The sequence below is a fragment of the Bombus fervidus genome, chromosome 5 (assembly GCF_041682495.2).
Source record: "Bombus fervidus isolate BK054 chromosome 5, iyBomFerv1, whole genome shotgun sequence".
Classification (NCBI taxonomy): Eukaryota; Metazoa; Arthropoda; class Insecta; order Hymenoptera; family Apidae; genus Bombus; species Bombus fervidus.
In genome coordinates, this window is record NC_091521.1 from 1,013,029 (window position 1) to 1,028,092 (window position 15,064).

The following is a 15,064-nucleotide window of genomic DNA, read 5'->3' on the forward strand; positions in this document are numbered from 1 at the left end:
CAGCGAAATTGTTCAATCCTTGTCATCTAATCTAAATTTATATCTAGGAGGTAAAAAATAACGAGACTTATAATACTAAAATTTTAATGTAAAACTCAAAGACAAACCAGGGAAAGAAACAAACTACAATAAAATACCAAAAATCCAAGCAATGTTTCACTGTTTTAGAATTTGACAGTTTTTTTTGACGAGCCAAATTGTTTCTAATAAATTTAATTTCCTTGCCAGTGCGAATGGTCGAGAAAACAGCGTGTCAGCACCCTCGCAAATGACGTTGCGTTGTCAACAGAAAGGCAGGGAACCATCATCGGGTAGAAAACCCGTTGGAATTGCATTAACGATAAGTGTATTAAGGCGAGAGTCTTTCGAAAGAGGGTTAGAAACGAGGAAGACGAGGGAAGGGAAGGAACAGCGGTATCCAATTATTCAACTAAATAGGAACGATACGCTATTTTCTGGCTCGTCCATTTTGCTAGTATATGTCCTCCGTTCCGTGTATACTAGAAGACTGGTCTTTGAAGTACAATGGTCCACGATGTAAAGTTAATTTTATAAAACGTCGAGGCTTTCAAGAAAGAGAGTAAACGGTGAATGTATCTAGTTGACCGTAATTCGAACAATAAAGGTTATTTTCCGTGAGGCTTGGAAATTGGCAAAACGCCAATTGATTAAGCGTAGATTTGACACTTCACAGTTGATGTTCTACTTTCGTACCATATCCATAATTTCGCTAAAACTAAAAGAATAGGGATCACTTAACGATATTGAATAACACGCTCGGGGATAATTATACTTTTATAGTGTGCGTCGTTGACATCGGTACAGAACAACGCTATTCTGACCTCATCGAGCCCATGCTCATTATGTCGACCCTTACTTCCCGCGGAATTAAGAAACGTTTCAAGAGATATCTACATGACGATACGATACGCGGTACAGGTGAACTCGGAGGAAAGCGTAAAGAGTAAGTGTAGGAGGAAAAGGTGAAAAGAGGAGATAGGAATGAGCGTAAAAATGGTAGAACCAGGTACGAGGGGTCACCGTGATGGAACCGAGTAATTTCAGAAGAAAGCTGAACGTAGGTTTCCTCTTCTCTTCATTTCTCGTATTCTTCCTCGTGACTCTTGACTAAGGAAAAGAAGAGAAAATGGAGGAGAGGAAGAGATACGTGGTCGAGTATGCGATGCGATACCTAGGCTTCTTTCTGCTCTCCAAGTTACACAGTTCACTTAAAGCTGAACACTCGTCGGTGTCACCATCACGCAGCTATGGTCTAGCAAGGCTTTTAAACTTCTGCCGACTGATACGAAAAAAAATACTTGAGTTTGTTTGTTACTTTTCTTCCGTCGAGAAAATTCTAGTTGTACGAAATGGGAATGTTAAAGTATCGTAGTAAACTGTACAGCAAATCACGAATGTTTAGACTTTTACAGAAAATTTGTAAGCGCAAAAGTATACATATAGAATGTTCAAAGCTTGTACAAATTTATCTAATTGTAATTATTACAGTATCGCACAAGTTAAAACTGTTTGTTTGCCTTGCGATATTCAATTGAGCATCGAACAATTCACCACAGTCGTACGAAGGACATCAAACATTGAGGATCTTTGCTCTCCACACTACTGAGCCGGAAAAATTCGTTTTCTTTTATTTTGACACGACGTTACGCCGTGGGGGTCGGAGACGGGAGGAGAAAGAGATGGCTGGCTCGTCTGTCGATCCATCGGATGGACGTTCGACAACGAGTTACACTTTCCGCAGCGCTGGCTTTGATCCACGTGGGAGACGTGGAATGTTACAGAAATCGACATAACAAGAAACGGAATAGCGTGGCTATTCTATTTCTGCTCCATTCCTTCAGCCTCCGTCGATCAGCGATGAATCTTTTACACGATCGTCAACCGATTTAGAAAGTTATTCGTGATAGCCCGATCGTGACAAACTGAGAAATAATTGATTTCAATCTCGCTCGATTCTCTTCTATGCTTATTCACTTGTTCCTTCCGAATGTTTGTTTAATTTTGCAAGATTAACTAAGCAAATGATTTCTTTTCTGAGAGACGACGTCGAATATTTTTCCCAGCACTATTTTCCTTCCTTGTCTCTTTTTCTGCTTTCAAATGTACCATATATGGCAATGTTACCATAAAATTCCTAAATATGGTAAAGGATCTCCTTTCAAACTGGCATTGACTTCAACGAAATATCTTTGGAAATGAAATAAAAGGTCTCCGGGCTGTGAGATCGCACGATCGCGATAACAAACATTCTCCGATATAACATGCAAATAAAAAAACGGCCAATTAATCGAAGGCACAAATCGGTTGTTACGTATTTATTTGTTTTAAGTCAAGTTGAGATTGAAATTGGTAGTTGCTGCCACCAGAAATAGTCCAAGGACTATTTCAAATTTTTATTTATTTCAAACGTTACGGGTAGCGTCGACTAGAGTTTGGTGCTACTGGCAAAACCGATTCCACTTTTCGGCTAACCTGCTATGTGCAGGGATACTAGCACGGGAGAGGATTAAAGCTGGTTGAAAGTAGTTTAACAATATCTAATGATTTATTCAAATCTTGCTCGATTTTGATATTGACAATTGACTAACAGATATAAAATTCTTCGGTTGACAAAATGATAACTCTTTGAACGGTAATATTGTTATTCGATAGACGAAGGATAATTATTATACTGACTTCTCTGAGTCGCTACATTTATTTATATCTGTCGGAGATGGAAAAGCGTCGGGGTGTCCTTCCTTTGAAAATGTTTGGGAAGATCTCCAACGTTTGTTCAACTGACGACTTTGTTTACAATTTAAATTGTCTCAATATCATTATGAAAACATAATTAGATAAATATAAAAACATAGATAAATTTTCGCAAAATATAGCTTTTAGCGGCTTTAACTGCCTTTCACTTCAAATACTGTAAACACGGTTTCAAATTGCAAATCGGTTACTGGTATGTTTATTTAGATTTGTGTATAGAGTGGTTTCTTGTTCTCGTTACGGTTCGTGCGGAGCGCGGGACGTGACACGGTCAAATAGAATAACATTCTTTAAAAATGTTTTCAGCGTTCAATTATTTTTCACGCTACTCCTTCTCGCGACATAAAATCGTGCGCCCCCACCATTTACGCGATCTACTAAAATTGAAAGTGCATAAAAATGTCCCATTCTCTCTCTCTCTCTCTCTCTCTCTCCATAATTCTTTCTCTTTTTTTAAACAATCATTCCTTTTCCTTACTTTTCTTTTAGTTCTTCTTTTTCTATTTTCTTTCATTTTTCCCTATCTCTTGCGCTTCATTTCGTTCTCCGCTATTTCTTTTCTTATTAGGTAATTCCTGTGGAATTTGAATTTCATGAGCTGATATCTCTGGTCAAATTTGATCTTGTCGCCAATCGTTATCAACCGTATTAAAGAATAAGAAACTTGCCGTAGTAAACGTATATCGAAGACTAACAAAATTTATAATTTATTAGCAAGTTTGAAATATATAGCGATTAGGGAAATGAATGACGTGGCCATTGGAAAATCGTCAGCGGCATACCGCTTAATGACTGATAATGCAGGCATTATACCAAACGTACCATGTTCACCATTGATCCAGATGCGAACATCGTGACGCGTGATTGGATTAATCGGCTTAACGACCGCGCGTATACCGGCCATACAAATTGCCCGTGATCGACGCTCCATCGTAATCCGGCTGTGACCAAAAGCACTCATCCTTTCCACTTTTCCACCTGCTGACTTATTGCATGTGATTTCTCGCGGGAACGTTCTAAATATATTCGCGTCACATTTGAATTGGAATCGATTAAGACTGCATCTCGATACGTTTATCATTTTTAAAGACTTGAATGTCATAAGGACACTGGTCGATTTGGACAAAAGCATATCTACACATTAATAGGAATTTCTCAGTTGCTAGTATTACTTAATATACTAGCACATAATAAATTTAAGTTATTTATCAAAAAACTCTGGCAGTGATACATTTTATTATTTACTATATTACTACTATATACATTTACTATTTAACTATCACTGTGTGCATTAACGTCACGTTAACAGAAACTTCATAAAAGTAAAATAACAATACCAAGCTTTTGTATAATAGTACGTGACAACAATCAAACAAAATTTATATTATTATAATTTATTAATTCGTAATGATAAGATCGAATCGAAGAAAGGATAAAAGAAAGAACGACGCTCACATTTTTGTTTAAAAATCAATGTATACTGCAGTCAACAATGATTAACTTTACAAAACAAAAACTCCTAAGCAACAATTAACTTGCGACATATAACGATACTTATAGAGAATGTTTCACGTGCTGTCGCGATCACGATTCGCAGTTTACAATTGGCATAGTTTACTAATATGCTGAAAAGTACATATGTACTTATTACGCAGGTGTGATTGTGAACGTACCAAGTACGAGTTTGTCAAGTGTTTATATTTACTGGGAATTTGGTCATTATTCCCAAACACAATTATTTTATAATTTACATGGCCCACCTCCAATTTAGGTCAATGAATTATACAATTATTTATCAATAAATTTCTGTAAGGTGAACAATAGTCAAAAATTAACAAGTTAGTCGATAAACAATTAATTAAATTACTCAAAAGGCAAATTATGGACGAACAATGACGAAATGTACTACGCAGTGACATGACATGAACACGAAGTATTATTAGTTGTGAAAACTCATTACAAGTAAATACCAATTCATTTCAATGGAATTTCTTGTTACATAATTTACTAAACCGGCCTTGGAAGTACCTCGCTCAGTTTGACTTTCGTGTTCCCTTACAGGAACAGCCGCTACGGCTGTAAACGTTGATCGTTAATTAACCAAAACTGAAACCTTCCGCTTATTACGACAATATCGATTACATTGTTCGGATTCTCCTTGTGCTTCGGAATAATTATGAAAGGGGCAGATCCTTTCATATATCAAAGGAATTTCGATGGTTTATACGTATAAACTTACGTAATTAATTATGCTTAGATTAAAAGACATAAACCTTCTCCAACTCTAACAGACATCTGTTATGCATATGATATGTATATTATAATAATGTAAATACATATTGTACATATTCATGATTACAACAAATATATAAAACAGATACTTTAAATAAATAAAGTAAAATTTTAGAAATGTAAAATCTCAACCATTGTTTATAATAATTGATTAACTATAAGTATATACCATATACTTAACATATATTTATCTAGAATCTAGAATAAAAGAGAATTAAAAATATCCTAGGAAGATTAGACATTCAAATAGAAATATTCCTTAATAATCGACGAATATGCAGTGAATATAAAAAGAATTCGTATAATAGTCAATTTTAACAAACACATTGTAAAATGTTTCTGTTTATTTAAAACATATTGACAAACGAAATATATGTTCAAATTCTCAGGAATCTTTGGAATTAATTTAACAGAAAAATATTATTTACCCATATCCTTTACGAAAATTTTAATAAATATGGATATACTCGGAAATCAGAGGAAAATATACGCGTAATAAATATTCGTACACTCCCCATTACATGAAATTATACATAGTGTAATTACAACACAATATGTAGGACGTTAATACAATTGACATTAGTATATCTCGAGACATTCTCAACATAGGTGAAACTTTAGAATGAAGAATAAGTAACAATCATAACCCTAATGTGGAACAAGAAGGCAAGACAACAACTTAAAAAAACATAAACATACATAACAAGTACTAAACATTACATGAAATTTTTGAAATTGTAAATAATCAAAGGTCAACGATCTAAGGAATCGTAGACAAATATAATACAAAAAAAGGTTTTAAAATAAAATAGAAAGTAAGTGTACACAAAAGATAAATTAATGTATTGATCGATGGATGATTCGTAAGATAAAATAGAATTCAAAGATAAATGCAATAAAAATAGTAGCTGAACTAAAAAAATTGTCTTAATATCGATATATGCAGCAATAACAATACGTAACCTTTTACTGGATGAAAAATACCACGACAGAATAGTTAAAAAATATTACTAAATAGTTTAGTAATATTTTTAGCAGTTTAACATATTTGCATCTCATTGACAATGTGTAATATAGCGGCCAAAAGTACAGAGCATAAGAAAATAAATTTGTAATCGACTGAAAAACATGGCAAAGAATTAATCAGTTTGGATCTATAAAGCTATGGGGCTATACATATCAAGGGTAATAGAAGCGGATTGTATCTGTTTATTTTATCCATAGTATCATGTACTACAAAGCGCATATTAAACGCGATACTCTAAACAAGCATATTCAAGCTAGAGCAAATAAAATAAGACTAGAAAACAGTTACATATATCTTTTTACGAGATAATAGTAAATTTAAACATGTACGAATAAAATTAGATATTATTCATATATATCTCACTGATTCTAAATATTTTTATAAAATATATGGATAAATAATATAGTTTCTATGAAATTTATTCTAAAGACTTTTAGGATATGTATATATCTTTTATTCATTGAGATATTTTAAGTAGTTTTACAAAGTTTTTGTCGAATCTTGCTGCTATACAAATTTTTTATACATCCATGGTAGCTTCTTAAATAAATTTTATGAAATTCTAAGAACAATAAAATTTCGAAATAATACAAATGTGTTTATAAGTATATTTTATTTTTATGGTGACGACAACCCACAAGAATACAATCCTGAGGAAATAACAGTTTAATTGAACATTTGCATACGAAATCGTTTATAATACATGATAACGATAATTATTTAGAATATATAATGAATTATTCTGAACAAAAAAGATAAAAATATGTCATAATACATAAAAAGTTCTTTAGATTCTGTAAATTTAAAAAGTCAAAACTATTTGTCAAATGTATGAACAAGAATATCTTTTCAGATTTTCATCTGAATTAATATTAATTATAAAATTAAACAGATACGTACAGCACATTGAAGTTAATTGCTTAGAATTTTTTTACTTTTTATTGTGTTTAGTTAACACTTAGATTTTGTAGTCTAGAGCTTACAGCGTTGCTTATTTGTTCTTTATCTGCATCGCTTATCTTTGCGCTTGGTGTTATATTTTGACCTAATCTGGTACATGCCTTTTTATGCATAAACCAATGGAGTCTTTGGCATTCTCTGTCACAATATTGCACCGCTTTACATTTACTGCATTTTTTGTTAGCTTTATCTTCTCCACAAGTAATGCAGACTTGAGCATTGTCTAAGAAAGCTCTTTGACCATCAATCGCAGCTGATACTACTGACGCGGCAGAAGGTGGATCGCTGGCTGCAAGAGTTGCGACCATTTGGCGAAAAATAGTACTTTCTCTATATGGAAATTCTCTTACACTTTCCCTTAGAAAAGCTTCTTGATATTCTGGTATACCATCGCTTTTACTACACTTTAGAAACTTTCTTATTAGACCCTCGATAGTATCTGATTTTTTTTCTTCTCCTTCTTCATTTGTTTTGTCGGTCTTCTCCGCTTTCATTGCTTCTTGCCTCTTCTGAAACTTGATTACTTCAGCTACAATACAACTTAGATAATGATATTTAAATGCCATCACTTCGTTTGTTTCTGCACCTCTTGTCATTTCTTTATGGTGCATAGATTCCAAAACCTTTTGTATCTGAAAATTATAAGCAAAATGCATTATAGCGGAACACTATCCAAAGCTTTACCATTATGTATATTATTTTATACCTTAGCAGCATTTTCTAAAAGACCAGGATATCTCTGTAAATTCATAGCTACACGTACAGGATGCACGTTGATTTGCATTATAAATTTATGGAAAGAGTCTGCTAGATGTGGAGGAAGCATCGATTCCATTTGTAAACCTTGTGGTTTGACATAATAATCTATATCAGCTTTTGGAATAAAATTATTGATAGTTGCTACACAATTATGATTTCCCACAAATGCTGCCATCTGTGCTGGAGTTCGCCCCACGCTGTTTGTTGCTGTCAAACGTGCTCCATAAGACATTAAGAGATGACATAGCTCTGCATTTCCACTGAGAGCTGCAAAATGTAATGCTGTATATGCATGCTCATGTTGACATGCATTCACATCTGCCCCCTGTAATAAAATATTTTAATTATTAAAATCATATAATTTTCATATGATATCTTTTCTGCAATGCTTTATATTGATAATATTTATTATTCATCGAAAAACGTTTCATCTTAAATAGTAAACTTTATGCTTCTTAAATATGTTACAAATTATTATAAGAATATTACAAATACATTATATGATAAATATTATTAGAGCAATTAAAATTAAATTCAATTAAAATCTTTACGCATTATAATTGTTATGATTTTCCTTTTCTCCAAGATTCTTCAAAATACTTTTTGATAAAAATTGTTTTATCTTCAAATTCGATCTGCACACAAAAGTTAATTACATTTAAGGATAGAAACTTGTTTGTTTGCCAGAATGCATTTCAAATTAATGAATTTTTGTTTGTTGATTCAATGTTCAGATGCAAAAACAAAACGTCAAAAATATATACATATATATGTACGAAACATATATTCGTTCATTTTTTGTTACATATAAATCGAATATGATGTTGAATATTAAAATTATAAACAGTTTTTTAATTACATTCAATTGTTGTACGCATATTTAAAAAACTAACCTACCTGATCTAAAAGCATCTGTACTATTTCCTTGTTTCCTTTGTAACAGGCATGTTGAAGTGGACTCATGCCATTTTCATCCACAAAATCCATTTTGATTTTATTTGCCGCCAACAATGTCTTGAGCTCAGATACTTCATTGTTGCTAATTCTTGTAAAAATTTGCTTTTGTACGGCAATTAGACCCTCTAGAGAAGGCGCCATTTTTTCTACGATCGATCAGTATAACGAGAGTTCAAACACAGATAAGCTACAAGATAGATTTATCACTTCATAAGATTTTATGCTACATCAACTGAAATACCGATCATGCACAAAATCAAGATTTATAATGCCACTCGTCGATGATATTAGATACGAAATGTAATGCAAAGTAGTTTATCTTATAGGCTCAACTGTGATATGTCCACTAACGAAATATGTAAATAGACTGACTATCTGTTAAATACGTTGATTTGACATTGACTTGATATTATATGACTACGAAAAAAATCAGAGTGTTTATTATGCTCTCTGCGATTTGCTATGGATAATATAGGATAATATAGAACAAACACAAAAATTCTCACGGACTTGATCCGTTGGCAATATGTTAATAACTGTAAATATAGAACAAAAATAGTTAAATGTTTTACATTTATAACGAATTCTCTGCAGTTGTTTTCACCTTTCAATATGACCACCGCGCAAAATGGTGTAATCTCAAATTTAATTCCTATTTTTGCCACCAGGGCGCAGATGACACATGTATTTTGTTATTACAATTTTCGTGTCACATGTGACGTTATCGATTCGGTATAGTAATGATTTGAATTAAAACTAAAGTCTTGTGTGAAATTATAAATAAAATATAGAACCGGATATGCTATAATCACATGGAATTATTGCACACGATCAAAATAATGAAATACTGTACACACCTTACGTACATTACAAATTATTACAATAATAAATTATTTTACAATAATAGTTAAATGGTTCGTTTAATCAGTTTCAAATTAAAGTGCCTTTTTTTCATTTCATATATTCGATTTCATATATCTGAAACATAAAAATGTGCATTTTTATTCCACGATATAACTCATGAAGGGTGCTAATAATTTATTAAGGCATACTTATCTTATGATTAAAATAAAGCTAGGACTCACGCATCTCACGTTGTCTGTCTAAGTTGGTAGTTAAAATCAATACTTAAACTTAAAACTTAAAAGCACTACACTAGGCACCATCTATTTCGCGCAGAACAATGGTACGGATGTTTACAAACTTAAAATTCAGCATACATCACGTGGCATCCATTTCTTACGCAACGATTACAAACATTGTACAATTTGCAACCCAACTCAGACAACATTCCGTATCGAAGTATCGAAGATACTTAGTCTAACTTAAAATGTAAGAAAAAAAAACGAAGCTACTGATACTTTATTCACAATTTCGCGTCATACAAAGTAAAATTCGTATTAAAATTTAGTACGGAGTTGTACTAAAATTTAATACTACTTTCGCGACACTAATATCTTTCAAAATATCAAAGAATTACCTATACATTCTAAGATATCCTAAATAAACTTCCGTTAAAAGTGGGAAGACAAAAAACTGCGGTCAATTATAGAATAAAATAACCATCAAACCTATGTGACGTATTTCCGTGCGTAAAACGACACTAGATATTCAGCGGTAGATCCAAGGATTGACCATCGCTTGATTCCTCTTTCGCCGTTCGAAGCTTACACGAATCATGGTGGGAACCATTGACTAATGATGCTGCGATGCCCCAGCTAAAGATCGATCGCACGGGCCTAACCTGTCACACTCCAACTAAACAAATGGAACTCCCGGTAGGAAGTACTACTAAACAGGATTATGAAACCCCGATTGAACTAGTAGGGTCCACTTCCAATGGGAAGAACCCAATGAAACAGGATTACGAAAGACATCAAATTACACAGCTTCTAACCCAGTCCGAATACCAATATACCAATCGAGTAAGGCTGCAGATCTTCGACTGAACTCCGCGAGCACCCTATATGCATTGATATGAATACCTAGTCAGAGTCGTATCCAATTAACTCATATTACTTGCCATATAAATAATAGTTATACCAATTATATAGTTAATTGCTTTGCTGTATAGTGATACGATTAGTAATTATATATCAAATAATACTGATTGCCCGGGTCCCACCGCGAAGAGGTGTTACAAATGAAGACCACCCTATCCGCGACCTCCTTTTACGCAAAAAAATCTAAAATTTATTCATCATCAAATAAAAATATTTTTCTTGGTATGTGTTTGCATAATGTTTAAAACAAACAGCAAGACAAACAACAAAAAGAGCGTTAAGAAGAAAAACCGACGTGAAAACTAGAAATCTGACTAGGATTCATGAAAACCTGAAATCTAAAAGTTAAACTAAATCTTAATCTAACTGTAATTCTATATAAGGTACTGCTTTATATATACATATGTATATGTACATCAAAATTTTCGACTTTTATTGTCGTGAAAGTGAAAACTAATTGATTATGTTTAAAAATTATAATAATTAATTATGATTAAGAGTTAAACAAAAAAGACAAGAGAATGAGATAAAATATATACCACAGAGGAATTAACTACTACATAATATACATTCTACAATACTGTGCTTTTACTACAACACCATGTTGTTACTACGATGCTGTCACAGAGTCATAAAACAGTAATAGGATAACCATTTCTGACAAACATTCTGTAGGGAACAGTCATCGAGACAATAACCAGATAATGTCCCAGGCCCAGAGGACAGTAGCAGGATAGTCACTTCTGACAGGTGCCCGGCGATAACCTCTCTAGAGGGCCCAAAACCTTAGTATATAAACCTTCCCAAAATCAGTACTTGACTCTATTATAGCACTCTGAACCGTTACACTGTTGGATTCGTATAATAAATTTTATATAGACTACCATACTAAAGTTCAAATTTCTCACCTTACCTGCGAAACATTCAAACTATCGTGAAATAATTCAAATGGCGTAAGAGGACAACCAGTGATTTGTTAATTTCACGATTTCCTGTGTCTTCTACGTGACAGTGACATGCTTTTGCCATTGGCTTACAACCAACTGTATTAACAAAGTAGCCTACCTAACCATAATTGGCATCTACGTAAAAACCTAAATATTTACTTACTCTACCTACGTAGTAATCTAAATGTAATAAAGGGAAAGAAAGAGATATTGTATGGAGTATGAGTGTCCTCTTCAAAAATCCTGAAGCAAATTCAATCTGTGAAAGATTAATAAAATTTTATAAAATATGTATAATTACTTCCTGGTTGATAAGGCTCAACATTATTTCGTAATATTTAGCTCCTTACTTTTGTTCACCTCCTTTATTTCTCTCATTTTGTTAAGCCATTAGCAAATATGTAACCGTAAATTGATAAATCTGAAACAAACTCATTTACTAGATTACTAATTAAAAAAAGGCACCTCTGAAATGAGAATATTTTATACATGAAAAATAAAGCACTAATTATCAATTAGATTAAATTATTCTTGATTAAATTGTAGAAAAAAATGAAGAATCATTTATATCTTTTTAATCAAAACTAGGAAAATTGAAAGCAAGTATTTTAAGTAATTGAATTTGTACTGAATTAAAAATTAAAAATTTTATTTGAATACTAAGATGAGAGAAAAACCGATTATTATAAAATCACTTGCTTTGTCTTTTAACTTTCACTATCTGTTATTTCTGTTAACACTATCTCATTTCTATAATGAGCCGAAAGATATGAACATATATAATTTTTTGCAGAACTTTTTGTGATCGAATGAACTTTGATTCATGCAAACTAAATTCAAATATTTATAAAATTCTACATTACTGTTAAAAGATTAAGAATATTGTGGTCGAAAAAATTCTAAAAATTATGGTTCTAATAATGAACAACCGCTAATATTAATTCTAACAGTAATGAATTAAGTCTTAATTAACATTTAAAATAAATTAGTAGGTACTTTAAGAAACAATATCAATTTAACGATTTAATAAAAAAATTTCAAGTCTTCATAGCAACATTAAGATATTTCGTCATAATATTTTGTTATACATGAAATTATTCACAATTTCATACATGTGTATATATATATATATATATATATATATATATATATATGTTGGAGATCAAAGGACAACGGGGCCACCCGTTGGAATTACTTGGAAAAACCTCAATAGCATTCACGAAATAACCCAAACACAGCCATTTGAAACTTGAGACAATGAGCTTGGACTCGAGGCAACGACCGGTCGCCGAGTGTAGCCACGGCCACGGGATAAACGTTCCACCTAACAGAGATATGAAGTTACATAGCTTTCCTTTAAAGAATTTGCCGTACCGGCACTTGACAATGAAACATTCCAGCGGCCACACACATCTTTGGGTGAGATGGTCGCCAGATGCCGACGCATCATTCGCAGTTTATGTTCAGATAGCCTGAGGAACCGTTACAAATCTTAGGATCTGGTTAACTAAAGTCCTTTAGATTGGCAAACAATCTTTATTATATCAGCCCGTATATCTGTCACCTATTGCGGCAAGATACGTGAGATCTGCTTTCCTCACGTACGACGTTTCCCGCTAGGAACTCTCTCTCGAGAGCGGCTAGCATCCTTTTCTAACCACCAACATGGAGATTAACCAATTAACAGCAACGTCTATTTCCCTCACCCTCCGAGCGGAGGTTTTCTTTGACGAATCCGATGACCTCGTGCCCTTAGGCACATCCCACCATAGTTTTCCTCTGCAGCGTCGTCGCGACGGAAAGTCATTCTCTTTCTTACAGTCGCATTAGTTAGATACCTAGTGTGTTTGTACGATCAGTGAATAATCTACGTCTTAGTAAAGAGTTAATCAAGCGATCCTTGTATCACAAGGAGTAAGTCGAGTTCGACTTAGACTTTGAAGTAAAGTAGATCAATTATCCCGTGGGCCGTGGATTCGCTATACCGACCCCGCGATCATTGTCATTATCGTTCGAGTATTGAGACCGGTAGTTTACCTTGTATTTGTGACAATAAAAGATATCATCGATTGTACACCGACGATGAGCGACCCTGGCGCAGATTCTTTACACGCCCCAAATCCAAGTGTTAACCCCAACCCGACATATATATATATATATGTATTGCATCCGTAATAAAGTTCTATATTTTAGTAATCATGGTAACGTTAGCACTAACAAAGGAATATGTCTTATAGCAGTATTTTCAGTAACAAACGCACTAGTAAGGAACGCTGAAAAAGAACAATGCAGTAGCCAGAAGGACTACTAAAATTCAATCGTCTTCTACTCTATATAAATCCGATCAACAAACAGTAAGTGAAACAGAATATCCTTCTTGTTTCGCAACGCTAATTTACTATTAATATTTATGAAACAGAAAATTCTCAAAATCAAACGCGAAGAGTGCTTCATCATATCTGCAATATCAATTAATCTATTATTTACAAAAAAAAAAAAAAAAAAAAAAAAAAAGAAAATATCCGTAAATTCTCGAAATTTTGTACGCAACGCTAATAAATATTAATCTACGCACTTGTATTTAAGCAATATGCAACACTAATAGTGAGAGATGCTAGTGCATCCATTTGGGAAGTTGCTAATAAAGGATCACATTTTGTATACGCAACTTAACAAAACGCGATCATTCATTATCGCAACACTAAAAGGAAAAATAATTAGAAATCGCCAAGGGATAATATCGTAACACTACTCTTAAAGTGAATTTAATGAAAATTATTATTTACTATATGAAAAAGTTACTTCTAATATTTTGATACTGCAATTTACAATACTATGAAATTAATTAAAAACTAACATTTTTATAATCTGTTGAAGTAATTCTCAATTTTAGGAAAACTCTACATCTGCTCTATTATTTAGTTTTTCTGGTCTTTCCATTAAGAGTACTAAGTCAATTTGGAGGGCTTCAGACTCAGCCTTTTTTTTGGAACGCCTGGTACAGAAGGTGCGGCGGAGTATAGACAAGCCAGTTTCGGAATTATAAAAATACCCATAGGCCCATGGCTTCGGGGCTTTGTTGTAATGAAACGCTGCCAGCGTGCGGATTTGGATAAGCATACATTGTACTTATACTCAAATATATTTCTGTTACACATTCATCCACGCGTTCCTCTAACACAACCTCAATAGGTTATGGACCCAGAACTGTGAATTGTGTAGTGCAAAGTGCTGTGCAAAGTGTTGTGCAAAGTAAAGTGAGTAAGAGTGTTGTGTGAAAAAAAGAAAAATAAGACAAAAGTGGAATCAGTGAGTGTGAATATCGAAAAGTTGCGTTGCAAAGAAAA

General features: G+C 33.2%; 1 protein-coding gene across 1 annotated transcript; it reads right to left on the reverse strand.

Moving 5' to 3' along the window:
* Window positions 1-6,685: 6,685 nt before the first annotated feature.
* Window positions 6,686-9,083, reverse strand: LOC139987066 (ankyrin repeat and MYND domain-containing protein 2). The gene is made up of 3 exons (XM_072002908.1): window positions 8,708-9,083; window positions 7,758-8,135; window positions 6,686-7,683 (listed from the first exon to the last, which is right to left on the reverse strand). Exons 1-3 carry the CDS (start codon window positions 8,906-8,908, stop codon window positions 7,039-7,041), a joined length of 1,224 nt encoding a protein of 407 aa, XP_071859009.1. The 5' UTR covers window positions 8,909-9,083; the 3' UTR covers window positions 6,686-7,038.
* Between the last annotated feature and the right edge of the window lie 5,981 nt (window positions 9,084-15,064).

Excerpts from the sequence above, each read along its gene's own strand:
- LOC139987066 (XM_072002908.1), bottom strand. The coding sequence starts at position 8,908 with ATGGCGCCTTCTCTAGAGGGTCTAATTGCCGTACAAAAGCAAATTTTT. Across the intron at positions 8,136-8,707 it reads TACAGATGCTTTTAGATCAG|GGGGCAGATGTGAATGCATG; the intron begins GTAGGTTAGTTT and ends ATTTTATTACAG. Across the intron at positions 7,684-7,757 it reads TTTTAGAAAATGCTGCTAAG|ATACAAAAGGTTTTGGAATC; the intron begins GTATAAAATAAT and ends TATAATTTTCAG.